The 22,281-nt window shown below is 32.9% G+C and overlaps 1 protein-coding gene across 1 annotated transcript; it reads right to left on the bottom strand.

The window, feature by feature from the left end:
* Window positions 1-7,593: 7,593 nt before the first annotated feature.
* On the bottom strand, window positions 7,594-9,464 carry LOC106121996 (uncharacterized). Its single transcript, XM_013317838.1, has 2 exons — window positions 9,328-9,464; window positions 7,594-8,278 (listed from the first exon to the last, which is right to left on the bottom strand). The coding sequence occupies exon 2, from the start codon at window positions 8,253-8,255 to the stop codon at window positions 7,653-7,655; it is 603 nt and encodes a 200-aa protein (XP_013173292.1). The 5' UTR covers window positions 8,256-8,278; window positions 9,328-9,464; the 3' UTR covers window positions 7,594-7,652.
* Between the last annotated feature and the right edge of the window lie 12,817 nt (window positions 9,465-22,281).

Below are 22,281 nucleotides of genomic sequence, written 5' to 3'. Positions count from 1 at the left end.
TTTAACTTTGTCATAAGTTGAAGGCAGGCACAGGCAGGCGCACAGATTGCTCGGTGCCGGTGGGAGCACGTAATTATGTTAAGTCATCATGTCCGTTTGCACACGCACGCTAACCTCTCAGGATATATTAAGTTAAACATATTTAAGTATAACTCCCAGAGGATTTATTTGTTTAAGTTTACACGCTGGTTATGTATGTCTAGAATGTAATAATGAGACAACCTTGACTTGCTCAATAATGTATAGATTAATTGTATAAAACTAAGTTAAATGCACTAGTCAATTTCTCAAGACAACGACTGAACATTTAAATATCCTAACAATGTCGCTTCGCATCTAGGAAAAGCTGGAGATGAGACAAGAGAAAGAATATTCTAGTGATGAGTTTTATGATCTTCTATCTGTTGTGGTCAGGACGCTCCTGCTTTTTGATTGTAAAGTGAAGATAAATATAGCAAGAAATTTTTCAAACTAAATAGACAGCTAAAATAAGTAGGCGTATTAATTTTCGTCTCAACTTAAAAGGTTCAGGCTTCAAGTCTTGTGAAGCAATTATTGAAGTCCAAAGTAAATCAATGTTAGTTGTACAACTTCAGCTCGCATTTAATTCGCCAGCTGGTGCTCTCACTTCGATTATGGCCATAATGAATTTAATCAATCACTTTACAAATCGAGACAGCGTTTGCTTTGGTCTGATGATTGGTATCGGAGCTTAATTAATATATTCAAAAACAGATTTAAACAAATAAATTGTCTTGCTTTGAATAATTTATATGCACATATTAATGCAGCTAATTAATGTTTATTAAATTACTAGCTGTTGCCTATTCCCGTTCCGTTTGCACGGGATTAAAAGATATGCATATGAATTGTCATAAAAAACGGTCAAGCCGTCTCATAGGAGTATGATAACTAAAATGACATGAAAATTTTACACATAAGAAGATCTGAAATAAGAAGGAATATTCCTAAACACAATCAAGTGAAAAAAATATTTTACAATAATTAAACAGGGATTTCAAATACATTATTTATAATTAAAGTTGTAATGAATACTTTGAAGAGTAAAATTAAAACTTTACATTTAAAAATGCATAAAGAATTTAGCTATCGTTCGCAAGTTGCCAGAACTCGGGGCGAGTTGTAAAACTTCATGATACGATGAAGTTTTTCAACTCGACGACTTTAATAAAACCAATACAATTTATTAAATTACAAATGCAATGTTACTAACTTGACTATTGTACATTTATTTTTGTAAAAAAATATACAGAGTTTAAAGGAGTTATTTCAACGTCTAGCAGAAATGAGCTTGATATAGAATTCCGATACGTACGTATAAAATATTTTCTTCAGTCATGCTATAAATTATAAAACTACAGAATAAAGCTAAACTAAATGACTGCAATATAAGTGTAAATAATTATAAATATAATGCACCTTTTTTGTTTTATAAATTTTAACAATCTAGTTCCAGTGAATTCATTATTAATGGTTTGGATTTCGTGGAACATTATGTCAATTCCAGGGTTTTAAATTTAATTTTTGGAATTTTCGTAAGTTTACCTTTCTACCTTTGTAATTCCACTAAAATACACTACATAATTTAAGTTTTATTTAGTGACTATATCTGAAAATATATAAATGTTTCATATAACCTTTTCTCATTCATATAAATAAAACCCACGCAGAAATCGTGCGTGGGAGATTAATTTAAGTATCGTATACTTTACTTGTTATCAACGAGCTTGTTTTAAATTAGATAATTGTGTTTAAAAAAAATCCTCTTTGTCTGTACAAATTTAGACGCCTTTTTCGATCACCATATTTACAAAACATCCAAATCTTAATAAGAAATATATTTTGACAAAAATATATATGACGATAAACAAAGAACACATTTGTTTAATATAAGAGGACACACATCGTGTGTCAACAACATTTGCGACGTAAAATCAATACGCGAACGCAAACGGCTTTAACGATGCTCACAACACGAACTGATGGCTCAAGGTCATTGGGAAAGTCACTTGATAATGTTATGTTTGAGACACTTCGACACAGCAGTAATTGCTTATAATAGAATGAACGATGTGAGCAAACGATGTAGCGACGTTGCCGTACTGTGCATTTACACGTGAACTTGCACGTTACATCGACGCGCAATTTATTAGATATTGAATACATCATGGCGTAGTGATGGGAAAAGCCTTAAAAGCCTCACGTATGGTCTCTCTCTCTTAAAAACTCGAAACAAATTTGGTTTAATTTTTACGGCCGGCCGCCTGCCTCTCAACAACCCTACTTAGGTGGAATGTTATGAAAGGAAATAAATCCATATTAATTAAAAATATCAAAACTCATTTAAATAATAAAATCTCAAAGATATTTATAGTAAATCGTAAAAAGATGATCACGTATTTAATATTGTGCAGCTTGTTGACTTGTCGATCTGCGCAAACAGACTGTGTCGCAACGCAATAAATCTCATGTCGTTCTAAATAAACAAACATTTGCTCCTAGTGCGTCACCAACCATTGCTCTACTGACCGGATGTATGCATATGTACATGCTGTAAGCTATATATAAGTATAAACTGTTTGAAAATATAAGATTATAGGTATCCAGCTTTAGTTTTCACTTTGTTCATGAAAGAAAATACGACCTATATTATATCTATACGAATCTCTCAACAAAATTAGTAAAGTTCTGACAAAGATAATTTTCAATTTAATTATGTTTTTTTTTATAACAGTAGGAGGCAAACGAGCAGCGGGAATACCAGAGGAACCGCAGATGCGTGGCCTTTGAGATGGTGATACGCTCGCTTCTTGAAACGAAACCTTAGAATTATGTCTGTTAAAAGAAACGAGACAATTTTAATTTTCATGCTTTCACTCTGCCCCTTCCGCCCTGTGTACGGGTGGGAAATATTGATATTGGAAATAGGGAAATTCGAGAGACTTTGTACAGTTCAATTATACTAAAATTCACTTCAAACTTAGTATATTTACTCATGGGTTTTCGAAGCTTCAATATTTGCGATGTGATCATTTCAATATTGTTGTTATCATTCATTGTAACTGTTGTTTTAAAATTATTTACGTAACGTGATTTGTTGATATTTACAATACAAATATTACTATTTAACAATAGCTTACATTGAAACGTTATTTGTTACATATTAAATTGAATTAATAACATAAAACAAAACAGATATATATGAAAAGGAATTCAAATTATGCAGACTAAAGATAACCTCTGAAAAAAACTAGTTTATTTTACTTTGATATGTTCAGGTAATCGTATTTATGTAATTCAATAATTTATATTCGAAGAGTTATTTTAATTAGATTTATTCCCTAAATTAAACATTATTTTATATTTAAATGTAATGCTATGATTAAGGCTCTATTGATACAGTCTTACGAATTTGTTTGATGTAATTATAATCTATTGCAAAGTTAGTTACAAGTTACCTGCGCCTCTACTTAATTAGACTTACTTAAAGCTGGGATTAATTTATTCACGACCTGTCCTCCATAACTTTATCACTCCCCCGACTCCGCAGCCTTTTTATCTCAGTACTAACACTTCGTTAATTATTGTCCTAATTTGATAGGGCCGACTCTATATACTATTGACCTTTGCTCCAAATAAAATGTTTTGAAAGTGAATTTTTGTTCTTTTTAATATCGTCATATTTTTAACGACACGATTGAAGAGATTTATAAGAGAGTGTTCAGTCTACCACATATGGTTACTTAATATTAAGATGCAGATCTTTTAATTTAGACGTATTTTTAGGGACACACGGCGACTGTTAATTAATCCTTGTTATTTACCTAAAATCCTAAATTGAACTTTGTGAACACGAGTGTGGTTTCATTTAATAAACTCAACTAACGCACTTGTGGTTTCACCAAAGCGCCTAACTTTGACTAAATAAGCGTCGCCTGCGGTTTGCCTTCTGCCTTCCTTATCCTGCGACCTCACACGGTTTTAGCTGTTACTCGCGTTCTAACATATATTTTTATGTAGATATTAAATCCTTTGATATCTAACACTGATACTAGTGTAATACTTTGTCAAAAATTTGCTGTACAGTCAGCTACATAAGTATGTATACATTTGTAAAGCTTCAATAACTAATATACGCTATCAGTTTTAAAAATATGTATTTAAAAACGCATTAGTCCTTATGCTTCTAACTATGATGTTATTGAAGAAATTATTGCATTCGTATTTTTTAAATTGAAGACCTATACAAGTTTCTAAAGTTTTGTATTCATATTTTGCAGCTGACTGTACTCACTACTGCACTATAAATTCGACTAGTTAGGTAATAGCTGCCACAGAGGTGTTATTACTATGCAATGCTAGAAACATCTGCTCTTATAATCTAAGTCAATAACGCAACCGTATTCATTTGTTATTTTGCAATGTTACCTTTGCATTTTCGGTACACTGGAAATAACTTATTTACAAAATTCAATTTGAATTATAAATATTATTTTCCCCTCGTAACAAAATTATTATTAACTTAATAAAATAATATAATATGAGTAATAATTATGTTAGCGGGATTATTTTGTAAAGATGTATCTTCAGATAACCAACCTATCTATAATTATAAGATACAAAACAGTATAGTTATAAACGACTAATGGTTTTATCTAAACAGATATATGTAAGACGATGTTTATCTTCACATTATAATCTCAAGTAATTTATCTTTTAACAATCTCAAGACAAACACCAGACTAAAAATGTGTCACATTGTATAAATAAGTGTTTTAAAACGCCATGGTTCTTGCAATAATGATTACAAACTGTTTGTTATCATTGCACGAGCATTCATCAGACAAAACTCCGAATGATTTCCACTTTACGCCTGTCTTCTGTATATTCTACCACTGTTAAAGTGTAGGAATATTCTCGTAGTATTGTCATTGTATTTACAGATAGACTACCTATAAATAAAACATTTTCAATATTCCTGTTTCCATTCGAACGAACTTCAATAGTTATCATGTAACATGAATACATTGCTTCTGCTCTGATTATCAATATTTGAAAAGTATATACAGAGAAAAGTATTATAGCAAAATAAAAGGTCTTTAAAGGTAGAGTTATCTAGAACTTTTATTTAATATGTTGGCGGAAATGATTTGCTTTAGCGATGTAAAGAAAACTTTTTGTTATTCCATGTAAACTACAGCGTTATCGGATAATAGTTTGTAACAAGACTGAAAGAATTGCCGCGTAAAAAGTAATGGTGCAGTAGAGTTGATTACTCTCACGAGCTACGGTATTTTATAGTTCGGGAGATTGCAAAGCATTTCCAGCCTCACACTAGTATCATTCACTTCAATAAAATTTAAAGGAAATATATTTACGAAACGTGATTCTATAAGATACACTATAGTGCTTTAGACCCTACTAACAATCGATTGAAATTAACATAAAATTCCTCGCAAATGTTTGATAAAATTGTGGTTGCTTTTATTTAGCACAGAATCGATATCTATAATAAAGTCTTTTGAAATACTTTAATCTTAGTTAAACGCATCTCCCGCTCGCCTGCGATTGGTTTAGACATAAATAAGACAGTCTTAAAGATGGTGAAATTGAAACAATTTGCATATCTTATTATTTTCTTTATTCAATACTCATACTAATTTTACTCGTATTTGTTTACTAAAATAATAAAATTAAAAAAAAAAATACGAAATTTTAATAAACAGTAAGGAAATATTACTTTTCTTTAAATACTTCGATATATCTTGATTATTTTTCTTATTAGCTGATGTTTTGTGATTATAGACAAGTAAATTAATAAGGGGAATGAGACAGAATATAAAAATAATTTAACGTCAACTAGCTGAATACTAATCTTATTTTTCGAAATTAAAATACTACATTTTAAAACTCTAAGTTTTTAATTGCTTTTATAGTATCAAAGTCCGCTATGATCGATTTTAAATATCCTTATATGAGGAAACAGTGCTTTTGTGACTCTAGTCTCCTCAAGTCGTACTGGCATTGTTAAAATCCTTGTTGTAGGTCGCCAAACAAATTCTCGTAGTGTCACTGATCGTGTGGCACAGAACATTGGGGGTCAGGAACAGCAGCCCCACCACTGCCCCCAGAGACAACACTTTGAACGTGTTTTCTTCCACTACTAATATGATAAAAATTGTCTTAATTACCTTTTATATACAATTTCAAATATATAGATAAATTAAATTTAATCATGTAAATCTAATTGAGAACATAATCGCTATGGAATATTACTCATATTATCTCATTCGCCTTGTGAAATGTGATTCGCGTGTTGACAGAGCGTGCGAACGTAGAGTGCAGTCGAGGACGTTAATTTACTGCCCATTTTAGTAAAACGTCGTATGTCAGTGAAACTTCGTGGTCAGATTCACGAACCAAATACCACGACCACGCAGAAGACAGGTGTCAAATGGAAGCAATTCCGCGTTTCGTTTAATGATTGGGCATCCCGGAGGACTGAGTTTAGTCGACTTTCCCTTTCCACTCTTTTCTAATGACGAAATGATGGAAACGGGAACTGAATTTGGCAGAGGAAGGGACGCATAGGAAGGGACAATATCCTATTTGTATGCGCCTCTTCTCGATTGATTAACGTTAGGCAAATCATTTCCAATTACAAATGTCCCTGTGCAGCAGTCACTTCACTATTTTGCTGAATTCAGGTTGCCCTACACCTGTTTGTCACCTTATAATATAAAAAAACCTATTTTAAAATCGTATGCAACTACATATTATATAAATTATTTGCTTCATCTTGACTTTATGTAGGGTTTTATATGTATATCAATTCCATTGATGCTGTCTTTAGTTTAAACCTTTGAACCGTTTTCTTAACAAAAACACTGTTCTTTATTTTTATATACATGTACAAGTATATAACAAAATGTTCAATTTACGAAATATTTTCTGGAAAATTTAAAAGGAGATTAGCTGTATTTTCAGAATATTTACTTTTTCCCTGAGAGCTTTTTGACAGCTTGTCATTGTAAATTAATTTATTGCCTAAAAATAAATAAATCCATTGGACGCGGCTCTTGAATTATTTCTCTTCGTTCCGAGAATGTTCATTTTAGGTCGCCGTTATCATTGGCAGGATAAAATACTTTATAATTAAAATAGTCGAATTAATTTTTGGAAAGAAATATTTTTAGTCAAACAGAAATGAAATGTCACATTTATAGTTAATGTGGACAAAAAGTGCTTAAAGCTATTATTAATAAAAAAAAACATTATGAATTATGACTCAATATGAACCATTGCGCGACCACTGATAGTTACAGTAAATATTATGATATCTTTTAAGCAATATAAGATAACAAAATCAAATGCAATTAAGACAACATTTCTTTGCAATATTTGATAAAATACACTTTCGTTTACCTTCTTAATTTATTTTTCTTTTTAGCAGATGTTTGTGATTTTAGGCAATTTCATTATTTTAGGTAGATGAGATGGAATATAAAGAACATTTTACAGCAACCGGCAAAATAAGACCCGTATTTTAAGAAATTCAAATATTTATTTCCTTACAAAGTCCGCTTATGAATGAAATAGTTTGCGATTTATCATGATATATTTTAATGCCCTTATATGAGGGAGCAGTGCTTTTGTGACTCCAGTCTCTTCAAGTCGTACTGGCTGGCTATGATCTTCTGCAGCTCCTCGTCGGTCGGGTTCCTCTTGCGCGATATGAGCCACCTGGTGTGTCCGCGTAGGGCGCAATCCTCGTGTATCAGGTATTCATCGTTTATGTACCTGAATACACGTACGTCATATGTTTCCCGATTTGCGTTATTCACAGGATGACGAACGAAAAATTTCGCTTCTCTACCTCCTAAGAAGAGTCCATCGAAAAATTTATTATCTGGTGGGTCAGTGTTTAACACTGAGAATGCAATTGAATCATCCTCGAACGAATATGGCATATCGTTTTTATTGAAGTAGTTCTTGTAATTGTTTAGATCTTCATTAGTCGGTCGCTGGAAAGAAACTTCGTTGCATGATCTCGAAGGAGGCAAGTTGAGCCAAATAGAGAATTTGTAAACGTAGTACCATTTCCCAAGCAGAAGTTCATTGTTAAAATCCTTGTTGTAGGTCGCCAAACAAACTCTCGTAGTGTCACTGATCGTGTGGCAAAGAACACTGGGGGCCAGGAATAGTAGCGCCGTCACCGGCCACAAAGACAACATTGTTAACGTGTTTTCTTCCACTACTAATAAAAAAAAAATCCTTCTTATTCCCTTTTATATTCAATTACATAATGGCGGCTCCACATTCGCGCCGCGAAGCTCCGCGAACAGATCTGAACGTGCGTGAGGTTTTCGTGGGTTTCGCGGGTAACTCATCCACGGCCTCATGTTGCGCCAGTATTTTAATTTTATTTTATTTAAAGTTATTGCAGTACCAGCTTTAACGTCCTGTTCGCGGTGGTTTACGCGGATGAATATGAACATGCCGCGAACGTGGAGGGCATGATCATGCCGTGAATTCACAACACCAGTGTAGAGCCGCCAATAGTATAGATAAACAAAAAGTTAATCATTCAAATCAAATCGAAAACGTAATCGCTATCGAATATTACTGATCTTATCATTGCAAATAAGTTTTTGGCGGCTCTACACTAGTGGCGTGAATTCGTAGCGTGAGTTCGCAATGTGAATTTCTAGGCACAAGTCATGTCCTCCACATTCGCGGGATTTTCATTCGTGAAACCAACCGGACTGGACGTGCAAGGTGGTACATTAACTTAACATAAAATTAAAATTTATGTATAGACTAGCATAAGCATGAAACTGTGAATGTGGATGAGTTACCCGCAAACGCGGCGAACGGGGCGCGAACCCTTTGTCAAGGGAGAAAATACCGACTCAACAAGAATAAAGCGCGAACGAACATGAATGCCCGCGAACCCCGTAAAGATCACATACACATTCACGCCTGTTCGTGGAGCTTCGTGGCAATAATGTGGAGCCGCGGTTTCAGATGCTAGAACTGATTACATTCACCTTGTGGAACGTGATGCAATCAGCGTATGTAAACGTAGAGTACACTCAAGGACGTTTATTTGCTACTTAATTCAGTGAAACGTCATTTGACGCCCAAAATGTAATACTCAAGGCAACATACACGTATATTAGCCACAAGCGAATTTACGTTTTGATTACACGTATATGTACAATAAAATGTCTACATAAAATTGACTTAATTACATAAGTAATTGATAGATTAGTTAAAACTTTGCAAAATAAATCCAGTACTTACTTTGTTCCTTTTAAAAACAGGGGTATAATATACTGGTAAGGATTTTTCTTTATGAAGGCGAGGCGTAGTGTAGTGGCGCGTGCAGTAGACGTCTACAGCTCGGTGAAGAATGCCGCGGCTGCGCTGAGAATTGATGTTATTACTGCGCTATACTCCACCACCTCCATACCCGCAGGACTGACTGCTTGCCACGTTATAATTGACTTCACACTAAAATATTGTTTGATCAAAGTACAATGGGAAGAAAGAATATATTTGGCGGGAGAGGGGATGTATAAGGAAATGGAAATATCCTATTCTGTACTACCGTTTACTTTACATCAGATGTAAATCCGGAGCGGATCGGTCATTACACTATTTTAGTAATCTCTGATAACCACTGAATTCGCCGAAACAACCGAGAGACCTCCACCCATAGACATTCGCAATTACAGTGCCGTTGCTTATCTCTAATAGACTATGGTCGGATGTACAAAAGAAGGACTTTTTCCCTTCCTGTGCCCATCCATCAAATCTACTTTTAATTGTCATTCTTTCCTTATAAGTAAAGGATGGGGAGGAAGAAAAGGGGGAATTAAAATTAGGCCTCTGGCACCGCACTTATTAGACAAAACACGGAATTATTTTCACTTCACGCAGGTCTTCAGCGTGGTCGTTATGTTACGCCGGGCGTGGCGACACATTCGTGCAACAGATGAAGATTAAAAAAAAGAAGTTTGTCATCTAGTTCTATAATATTATGACTTTAATCACTTTAACAAGAAATAGCGTAATTTTGCAGGACGCAGGTGATGTTAATGAGATTCACGTCCCTGCGGAGGGGAACTGTTAAAATATGTTCAGCTTAATCAGTTTAAAATTGTAATAAAACAAGTTAACATTAATTTAGTGTAAATCCTTAGATAATAAACTGTAAAGTGAATTACACTAAGGGTGTTAAACAATTCATTGCCCAGCGTAGATGTAAAGTTACAAAAGTTCTGGTAAGAAAATTCATAATTTTAATTTAGATTCGTTGCATCTTGTATCGTCATATTTACTATTTGTACTCAAATAATTAAAATCTCACAAGAATGGAACATTAAAATACCATATTCGCGAGACGAAACAAATAATTCGCAGCACGATTCTTTAAAATTGTCGTACTTTCTCTATGGAATATGCATGTATTGTTAACCGTTATTTTAAGTTAATAATGTATAAAAATCATAAATAATTCAGCCAGAGGAGTGTTTAATTTGCGTCTCAGAGACAGCACTTAATCACATAAGACCTGCCTCAAGTCATAAATCTTGTCTCGAAAAATGTCCTCCATAATTTTATCAACGCCGCCTCCTGTTTATTAACTTAGTCCAGATAAAGTCGCTTTTCCTCATAAATTACTTCCTGCTTTTAAAAAAGTTTTCCTTTGAAATATACTTATCTGTTCGTACTGGATTTATGAATTTATTTAGTTACATGTTTTTATTTTAATAAAAATGTAATCTTCTATAAACATTCAACGGAAAATCAATATTATACACAGAAGCATTTGCTAGAGAATTTGAATTCCGAACTAAACGTTTATTGAACGTCGAAATGTACTGTCAGTGGTAGCGGAGACTGCCATCTGTCGGCCGACGCAGTTAATTAATTTGTACCGGAGAACAATCAAGATCTCTACAGTTCTATGTATAGTTTCAATTACAAATACCACAGATGTTTTCACAATCGAATGAACAGAATATTCAATGAATTTGCAGCATCTAGATAAATATCGAAAGTTTTGTATTTTACTGTGCTATTCCATTCGTTGCGTAAAATGCTTAAAGAATTTTAAAAAAATTGCTACAAAATTGAGCAGAGTGTATGTATGTAATATCAAAATAAAATCATATCCCGTACAAGTGTATTTGCATGGCTAATTTTGTCTGTCTGTCCGCAAGGCTGCATTTGTTTGGGATAATTTCCGAAACAACTGGGCTGATCTTAACGAGACTAGCTGATGCACGCGGAAATATTAACGGCATTTTTTTTTAATTTTGCGTTGACAAAGTCGTTGGCGACCGCTACTACAAATATTAAATTCAATATTTTAACATTATATGACATGAGGCAAACAAGGATTTCCATCAGCACCAACGTCCGGCAAACATGTCAGACTTTGACTTTGACAAAATGTATTACCATAAAACGAGGAAATATTTCTCTGCCATTTTTGATAAATATTTAAATTTTAGTCGCTTAAAATCGACAAACAATACGTTTTTTACACTTCGATACACTGCGGTTGGAAATATCTATCTTAAAATCGCGGAACATACTATTGGGCTCTAAGGAAGGATAATGAGGTCATCCTGAAGAGAGATTTTGATTTGTCCATTTAGAATCAGTCTGTATGTACATGTGAGCAGATCAGGTTGAATTTAATATAGAAATATCCGAACTCGAGTCCGCATCGTAAGGGGCGCGGAAGCGACACGTGAACCGTGTTATTGGATTTCAATAACATCTTTATTAACATAATATTATTACTATGACAATATTATAGTAAAAATAATTAAATATTTCAATAAAAATATTTGACAATATATCTTAAAGTTAGTACTTAACTACAAGTAAGTTGTTAGTACTACAAGAAAAGAAAATACTCATGTTTATTTGTATATTTTCTTGGAATATAATTACTTATAGATTTCAAAAATTCAGCCATCATTATCTCGTTATTTTTCTAAATGTACAAACTGCAAGCATTGTTAGAGGAAAAATTAGGTAGTACGTAAGATTTATAAGCTTTACCAATCACTGTGAGTGATGTAAGTATCGTGCGCCAGTATCACCTGTGTGTAGATCTGTGGTCTGCGCACTGTGGCCTGCCTCACTCTGTGTCAATATCGCCGTACGCTGCGTTGCCTAGCAACCACTACATACCTCCGCTGCGAACACCTGATACCCTATAGTATATAGTTCTACATCAAACTATTATATATATCAATGTTTGGAATACATTTGATATTATTGTTTCGAAAAAGATATATGTTAACAAGTAATCAAAATGGCTGAAACGATCTGGATATATTTTTATAAAGATAAATTGGTGTCAGGAATATCGAATAGTTATTACTAGTAACTTTTTTTTAGTTACGTGCGAACAAAGTCGTGGGCAACAACTAGTAGTCAATGTAAAAATTGATTGAATAATTTTGTTGTCAATGAAAGTAGAAAATAAATAATATGAACAAGATTATTTAGTTACATTTAATTCGACCTTGTTCGTGGTGTAATGTTCAGAAAACGTTTCATTTCAGCGAATGTTCGAGGACGATTTTAATATTTAAGAGACACCGAAATTGAAAACGTAGAAATTTGAGAAAACTTTGCCCATTTGACTCAATTACGTTTAAATTTACTTTGAAATTCTGATTTCTGTATATTTGTGCTAAATTGATATTGAATTCAAAACCCAGGCCCCGGGGAATACTCAAACTTATTTGCTTTTTAAACATTTCGGAACTTATATAGTTAGTGATTTTACATTTTCTTATCTGACTGAGTCTGGAGGGTAATATTATTCTCCCGTAGATGTTATGTTGTTATATATAAGACATTGTATATAAGTGGGTTCCGTTGTGACTTGTAGATGTAAACGGATCCCTCCATCCGTTTACACGACGAGTGAGTGGCAACTAATCTATATTTTGCAGGTCATTTATACGTGTTTCCCTTCTTTACCTTTTGAAGAAGTATTTCAAGTAGATAGCGCTGGGGGGGCGCTGCTTTGACGCTTGCAAATTGCGTTGTAAAATAAAAATAAGCCTGTACTTGGTTCAATTTCCTTGGTAATTTTACGCGTTCCGAGGCGGCGCGGCGTCATGGCACGGGCACGGGCACGGCCGGGAATGGGGATTTACAATCATACTGCTTTACATAATAGTTATTACCTTGATGAAAGGTAACCTTTAGCGACCTGTTTCATTTAATAAGCTACCTATATAAGTAGAAAAATGTATTTAATGCTTTTGGATATTTTTGAATACGAAACTTGGAAGATTAAATATCCATTACATAATATCTTGCTAATATTATAAATGCAAAAGCTTACATGGATGGATGGATGGATGGGTGTTTATTACAAGGTATCTCGGGAACGGCTTAACGGATCTTGATGAAATGCATAGATGTATAACATAATGTGGAAAAACAATTAGGCTACTTATTAAGATGTTTTTATACCGCGCCGACGGAGTCTCGGCTGCAAATTATAAAATATATATTCCTAGTTTAACCAAAGAACATTTTGTATAATTCATCAATTCCCAACAATTGTTTCCTTTCTCTCCAACACCTACTTAAGAAGGTATTTTTTTGTTACAAAATTGTAGGAAACACAATGAGGGCAACACTTAACTCTACATTGTTCGCGTTGTTGCGACGTCGGCGGGGGGAAACGCGAGGCGGGCGGGGGGTCGGTGGATTCCTCGGCTTAAACATCTTTTGTTAGCTGTACAATACATCCTCCGTTTGCAATTTCATCACATCTAGTAGTTTTATTTCACAAGAATCTCTTTTTTTATTCAAGGCAAGATTAAAGTTGAAATGTTAATGTCAACTTGTAGATATTAGGTGAAAAAAAAATTACGTCGTCCTGATTAATTTTAAAGAGAACAGTAAAGCTCTTTAGAAACAGACATCTTACGTTTACAGATATTTGTAAATGTCCAAGACGGGAAATAAATTGGAATAATTATATGAAAATGAGACTTATTCAATAAAGTGAACTTTAAATTGCTTTGTAGAAACTTCTTTAAAAGGAATCGTTTTACTTAATTTGAGATGTTCATTTCTTATGTCCTCGGAGAATTTTCAACAGAAGTAGGTAATTGTTAAGACTTCCTATTTTAACGTGGGATTTAGTGACGAGTGTTAATGTTATATTGATCCAAACCAAAAAGATATTGACAGATATGTGTAATTTTTAAGTTTTTATTGGTTTGTATTTTTCTTTTTGTTAAATTACTATAATCTCGACAAATATCAACCTTTGACCTTTATGATATATTGTTCGTCCTCATAACGACTACGCTATTGGCACTTTTAACATTTAAGATTCAATTCCGACACGTTTTATCACAGATTAGGATCACGTCCATTTCAAAAACCCATCTCAACGTTACTACATCTGATAACAAAATGTCAGACGACCGCAAACATCTACTCTTAATCTAATAATATTGAGAAGTTTGCCACAACCTCAAATGTCTACAATTATAAATGTATTGCGTAACCTTTTAGGGGAATGTGAATAATAAAGAGCAACATTAGTTGAATCGCCGAAGTTAAAATTATTAAAACAACTACTTCATGAAACTTACTGAAATATATTATAAATTCAAGTGTTATTCGAACGATGCTCAGATGAATAAAATAACACGGAGAAGGTCAAGTACGTTAGTAAATATATAGGTGTCATTTGTGATAAATTTCTGGCTATCACGTGGTTGTTTGTATGATATTGTAAACCTTACATTGTATAACTAATTATCTAATTAAATAACATAAACGCAATAACACCTGCCGACCATAGATATCAATAAATCAGTGCATTTAGTATGATGGATGTTCGCAGTTTATCGATTGTCTTGTTATCGTTACGTTTTCTGATAAACGATAACAAGAAATATTGAAAAATAGTAAACTAAAGAGAATCTAGGATTTCGAAAGTATTTTACAGCAGCGATAGAGACCGCAGAATTATTCGCTTCGAGGCGATTCCATAGCGAACTTCAAAAATGAATAAAATTTACGCGCGACAATCGCATGACTTGACAGTTCTCTACTTTTGAAGTTCATTATGGAATAGCTTACCGGGTGTAATACCATGACCACATAGTGGATATTTCTTCCGTTGTGTGTATGTGCCACATACCAAATTCAAAATTGTTCTAATAAGAAGATGATAAGAAGGGATGAGGCGACGTACAGCAAGGGGAAATATCCTCTTATGTAACGTACCTCCTTTGTTATAGGTGGGCATCGTCTCAGCTACCTTTTGTCAGCAGCCAGCAATGTCGCTTGTTTGTTTTAACAAAATCAGCTGCCTGATTGCTCGCGTGGCGATCTAAATAATTAATAATTACTATACATTCTTATCTAGATATTAAATAAATAGATTTTACATTTAATTTTCGTAATAAAAAGCTTAGAAAACATTTCTCTTTAACACAGATGTTTCCTAAATAGCTAGTTTATTAAAAGCGAATGAAATAGCAAGAGGATTACAACGGAAGCGTTATATTTGGGAGCGAACTTTACCAACTTTTCTACTTAAAGTTGTAGCGAACTCTGGCAAATAGGCCACAAGTTATTAAAAATACATTCTCGGTTTTGTGGCGGCGGCNNNGGGGGGGGGGGGGGGGAGTGGGATGAGACTCGACGTGAAAAAAATGGTGATTGTACTTTATTATTAAATTCTTTTTCAACTTTGACTCGATTTGAGTTACTGTTAAGTTAAAAAGAAATACAAACTTTTGTGTGTAACTTGTTCCTTGTGACGTGTTACTTAAAATTATTGAATGAGTGACACGTGTATTTTTTTTAAACTAAAAGCGTTCATTAACCCAAAAAATCGAAATTTAAATTTAAATTTTAAAAATTTAAATAATGTTTGAAGACAAGAAACTATTATCAGCGATGTATCAATTCAAAACAACTATTTCGTTACTAATAGATGTAACACAAAACATTTCGTTTATCGACCTGCCTTTTAAAATCATTGTTAAATTTTACCAAAAAGTTTTTAGCAATTTTCTTTACACTCAGACTACAATGTCGTTCAAATCCCACGCCCTGTCCTTGAAAGGAAGCTCTGACAAGATCTCAAGTACGTGCGGATAATGTTCTCAGCTGAATTGCAAAATTAAAGAGCTTTTTGGGAAACTCTTCAAGTTGAATGAAGGTGTACTGTGTACTGTGTAATACAATGTCGCTGACTCTTCCCGACATAATATAATTATTCAAGCACAAAGCTGGTAAATAAACTGATTTTTAATTTTCATTATTCATTTATCCTACTAACAGAGTCTTTAAGGGAGCTCCTTAATGTAGATTTATAGTCCACATTAAGGGAATTTATAAGTAAGAACTATACGTTTCTGAGTGAGATAGTGAAACATTTTTTCGTTCTTAAAAGTGTAAAAATGTTTGCTAGAAGAGAAGCAACTTCATTAACAGTTTGATCAGAGCTCATTAATGCAATGTAAACGCATTACTGAGAGTGGCATTAAACAAGCTTTGCTTTCATTTGAATTATTTAACGGAAAAAGGAACTTAACCTTTAAATATATTATTATGAGTATAAAACAGAAATTTAAACGTTTTTTACTATTTTTGTTAAATCAATAGGTAATTTTTCTGTTGCTTTTTTTTAAATCTTCAGATGTATTTTAAAACATATTTATCATTATAAATAATAGATTAAAACCTTCGATAGGAGCTCAGCGCAGCGACCAATACATCTTAAGTTATCTATATATTTTCAAATGATGAACATAAATTGGTTTAAATCGACAGGTGTTAGATCTACAATATGATTGTTGATTTATGACTTAAGTTACAGTCTGCATAAAACATTATTGACTTTTTATACCGTTGTTTAAATATCGCGTAATAACTTTGGACTTTCATTAGCAGACGTCAGATTGCGCTTTAGGCCAATTCACTTGAATTAATATAATTTCTAAACTTTCGCATTTATAATAATAATAAGATTATAATGATTGACCGCAGTAGAATCAAAGTGTACATTAAAGGTCACAGGGTAGTGTGCAGTAACACATAATACTATAGATCTAATCTAATCTGCACGTTGCAGCGAACTTCCTGCTGTTACCGCTGCGGGCTGATTTGCATACGCCGTTCAACAATGTGTTTAAGCTGAGCGTAAAGAACCTACAATTCTGTGTTACCCTGATAGTATATACACACATCGCAAAATAGTTGCTTTTAAATTTGGAACGTCTAATAAATTATATCATTTAGTTGTCTGAGTCAAGATGGCAGAAATAACCTAACCAATATTCTTTTTAGTAGTAGTATCTAGTACCAAAAAAATAATAATCAAATTCAATGGAAATGAGAAATTATAACAAACTTATCTCAGTCATTTTACCCTTATTACGATGTAATCACAGACTTATTAGAATTAAACGTTGAAACATTCCAAAATAAAACCGTAGACAAAAAATATTGTATTCTGTTTATGCATTTAAAACAGACGTGTTGCAAATTTTTAAATATAGTGCTTTATTTTTCCGTCTAAGAGACAAGAGTATGTTCTATACGGGTGTTTCGGCAGTGAAAACTCAAAGTTAGTGCATTAAGAATGTATGAGAAAGTCGCGCAGTGTGCGCCGGAGCGACGCAGCAGAAAGAGAATACATCAAGCACGACGACGGCCGAGGTCACAAACAACTTGTTCATTTATTTACATGTAGTTCATGCAGAAACTTTTAACATACAATAATCTTATTAAAAAAGGTAAAACTAACGAACAGTAGGTTTTATTACGTAATTAACTAAACGTCAATTGCACAAAGAAAATGGCTAATAAACCACAATAATTACAACTACTCTACAAATGCAGGCTTCATTTATGTAAAGAAATGTGTAATTATCAGAACGAAACCAGCGTAGTTACCTTAATGTTAATTTCAATGTGTGTGCTAAGGAAAAAATCCAATTTGGTTCGGTACCCTTTCCTTTGATGTCATGTAATTGCTTACCATTTCTTCTCAGAATTTTTCACGAACTCGTTAAGACCTTGATGAATGAAATCATTTTCCATTACAGTTATTTTATTAATTATTGACAACATACAAAAAGTATTTACAAATAAAAATAGAAAGGTTTTCTCTGGTGGCAGTAACATTTTATAATAACCGTTAATATTTGACCATCAAAAGGTTAAGTAGCGACAGTTTCATTGTGTACGAGTTTGTTGTGTTTTGATTAGGTATTTAATAATGTAATACTATTACAAGTGAGACAGGCTACACGGGACACGAGTGTACTGCTCCCGGGGGAGAGGCGGGGGGGGGGACCGGGGGGTGTGATGGAGGGAAGAGGATTATCAAGTTTCGCAATTTCCGTCGCGTCTCGTCCAGGCGCGTTTCACTCGCGACGATTTTTCATTAAAATAAACTTTTATTGTAACAACCAACATTTATATCAAATTGTGGTAGATTTTTGTTTAGTTTTATTACAAAGCTTCGTGACATCTATGTTAAGAAAGAGAAAGGGGGAATAGTGACATTCAATCAACATGTCCATATCAGTAATACTTGATGTGCTACTAGATTTTTTTAAGGAGATAAAAGGACGAGGAAAAATGTCTTTTGGTTATCAGTTTAATTGTAAAATACTATAGACTTCTATATTTTTTGTATGACCTAAAAGTAATATTTGTTAAGTTTATGTACGGACAACATTTATACAATGTATCAGGTACTGTATATTTTAAAAAGATATTATTTAAAAAGAAATCATAATGTTGATAAGAATTTGTCATAAATGTGACGAGGGTCACAATTAGCACTTGACAGTTAATTTGTCCATTACTCCTCTCATTCTATAAACCCTGTCTTCATTTATGAATATTATTTCTATTCAAAATTTATCTTATTTTTTTCTTAAATTTAAAAGATAATTTATTTCTTAATTATCATGTCTTGTAAAATCATAAACAGATAAGATTTAACATCGAATTTAATAGTGTATATATACGTAGGATATTTATGTGTGAATTTATTTGGAAAAAATTTAACAATTAAAATGCTTAATAATCTCAAGTAAATCCAAGGCGTGTAACGTATTATAAATCTTCGATCTGAAAGAACTTTTAGCTTAATGACCATAAATAATGAAATACTTCATAAAACTATGTTCATATTTCAAAGTAAATAGTTATAAAAAGTTTATTAAAGTTCCTTAATTATTTTTCTGTATTGCGTTCGTATAAATCGAGAAAGAATAGACTCACGTATCGTCTTCACGGCCGAGTACGCCAACAAATAAATTAAAAAAAGAAGCTAAATTTCCTGCTCAGAAGAATTCTATTTGTGAGAGAATTAACAATTGCGTTTACAACTAGTTCAGTTCTTGTCTAGTTCTAACATATTAGATTTCTGTTTAACCTTTTTCTAGAGAAATAGTTTTAACTAACGGAACATAGATGGCGTTGTACTGTTTAATGCTGCACAGTTCATCATTCATATATGTCGTGTGACATTTCTTTTTGAATTTTTCATACAAATGTTGTTTTACGTAAGCGTAAAATCGTATAAAACGAAATATATAAAATCGATGTGTCGGTGTTGTCCATAGTTATACATGACTCGGTAGTCCGGCAACGACTGAATGTAAATATTTGCTTTGAACACAGAAAAGATTTATCGGCATATAGAGGTCAGTTCACATCGACCGAACATTATATATACGAGTACAAACCGCTAACTAACATAACTGTACAAGAAAAAGTAAACAAAGAAATAAGGTTTTTTCTTTAGTATGTTAGAAGGCAGACGACCCTTGAATATCATGTGGGACTATCGATCTTATGATTACGTGAAATGTCAACATAAAGGCTGAAATAAAGCGTGTTAAGACTAGAACCAAAGTAATTTACAAGTACATGATGAATTCGATGTACTTTATTTTGTGTGTCCTCAATTTCAATTTGATTTGAATGTTTTTTCTATACAAATCAGTAATTATGTTTATTGCTACAATTTGGCAGAGAATCAAACCACCAATCTACTACTGATATATAATGCAGTATCAGATAAATAGTTTTAGTACAGTATGCGATGCGATCAGTTAATTAATGTAAAACAATTTAAATTTACTTTAATTTATCATTTACTTAAACTTGTTTCACAAATACAGATAACTGAATAACAGTCTTAAAATGTTTCTCAAACTAATCAGATGTAATCTCGTTGCGCTCTGCGAGGTACAATAAGTTCTACAGCTACGTAGTATACCAACTTGTAGAATATACTCGGCTTGAGCTGAATAACGAGTCAGTTGTACGGGCTCAGTAATCGCTTATAACTTTTACTGTTTTATTAATTTCAAGTAGCTTAGAATACACGTAATGGATCTTTTTATTAATTCGTTTCATAAACTTTTTAGACATTATTAATTAGAATCTTTTGGCGCGAATGGCGCGCTTTCATTACAAAGTCAAGTGTCAGAATGATTAGTGAGGGGACATAATCATCGACATTTTAGTAAGGCTAGTGTTGCGCCAGTACACCGGCACAGTGTCAGATTTTCTTCCTAACAGTATATTATTGTAATGTTTTGATTGACAATTGTATGCGTTAATTGTTCATTTCAAAGATTTCTAGTTATCTAGAGACACTGTGATATCGAATTGTGCGCGCTTGCTTTATTTTTATTTAATTATTTCGCCAACAATTTACTATGGATGATTGATTTTAAATATTAGTTATTTAAAATTGTATTTAAAAAAAAATAAAAACATATAACTCAAAAGTTATAATAAATTAAGTTTCTCAAGTGCCGGATGAACATATCAGTTTATGATTTATGTCTGAGTCTCAAGCCTGGCTGATGCTGTTCCAGACGTGAACTTATGAATAAAAGAAAACGTAACTTGCCCATGAATATGACTTAAAGGATAATTTACAAATTCTACACTATACTCTAACGTACATACATACAATACGTGCATAGTTTTCATGAAGAATAAGCTGAAGGTTTTACAGGCATTGATGGTGATGTAAAAGGTTACAAAATTGCAAAAAATTCATCCCTAGCCTCATTTATTTAGCTTTCCGGGAAATAACCAAAGGACACCTTGCATTCAAATTCAGTTAAAACGTTTAGGGTTACATGAAAACAGTTTATTAAGCTACCCATTTGTCTGTCGGTCTAGTTATACATATGTATCAATTTTTATAAATAAAGAAATTTGTGATACGATGAAAGTATATGAACTATTTATGTATCGACGTTCTTTTAAAAATGAATTGCGGTCAGAAGATCAATAGGAGTGCCGCCGCCGTCGCCGCCGTCGCCGCCGCAAACCTAATTATCTGAAGGCTCTCGATGTCTCTCCAGCTAACTGTGTTTTCTCAAAAGATACCGCAGAAAGTAAAATACATAAATATACTACAACCTTTACCTTAGACACTTTTATCTTATATATTTATGTTTTTTTTTTCAAGTAGATTAAAAATAATAGGAAATAATATTTTAAACCAATGCGATTATGTTGATAAGCATATAAGATTTTTATCTTAAGATTTTACCATTTTCATGGTGCATCAAAACAAAAGACATGCTGGGGCAGCATCTTGTGTAATTTGACTGAAGAAATCGTACTTACAATTTACATATATCTTTTTAGCATCCTTCATGTTAACGAATAGCATCAGACATTAAACAAAATATTTGATTTGTTTTTTTCTTTCATAAAATATGATGTATAAATATATCATGAAATGTAAAAGTGAACAACATTTTCAAGAGTCTGTATCATCACTTAAGTTGTCTTAGTATGTATTTTCTGATGAGTAATTAAAATCCTTGTATAAATAAAGGGGTATAAGGCAGAAGAAACCGGCGAGCTTCATCCATCCATCATAATGTCAAGTAAAGTGGAGCGTTAATGGCGCGTAATATTTTACTCCTTAATTTAGTTTTTTAATATGTAGAAGATACATGTTATCTCATCAGTAAAGTCTTCTTTCAGAGGAGTGTGACTATAAACAAATCTAACTGAAATAAGAACAAGAAGGTGAATATTCCGTGCATGAGACTAGCACTTAACATTTTTTTACTAAAGTAAAATGTTTAGCTAAAATCAAAATTTTTATCCAAAGTAATATAATTTATAACTTTTATAATATCGTTTTTTTTTCATTGAAACGTAATTGGCGTAAAGGCAAAG

This window comes from Papilio xuthus, unplaced genomic scaffold, assembly GCF_000836235.2.
Source record: "Papilio xuthus unplaced genomic scaffold, Pxut_1.1 DF826933.1, whole genome shotgun sequence".
Taxonomy (NCBI): domain Eukaryota; kingdom Metazoa; phylum Arthropoda; class Insecta; order Lepidoptera; family Papilionidae; genus Papilio; species Papilio xuthus.
This window is presented reverse-complemented; position numbering and strand designations above follow the sequence as displayed.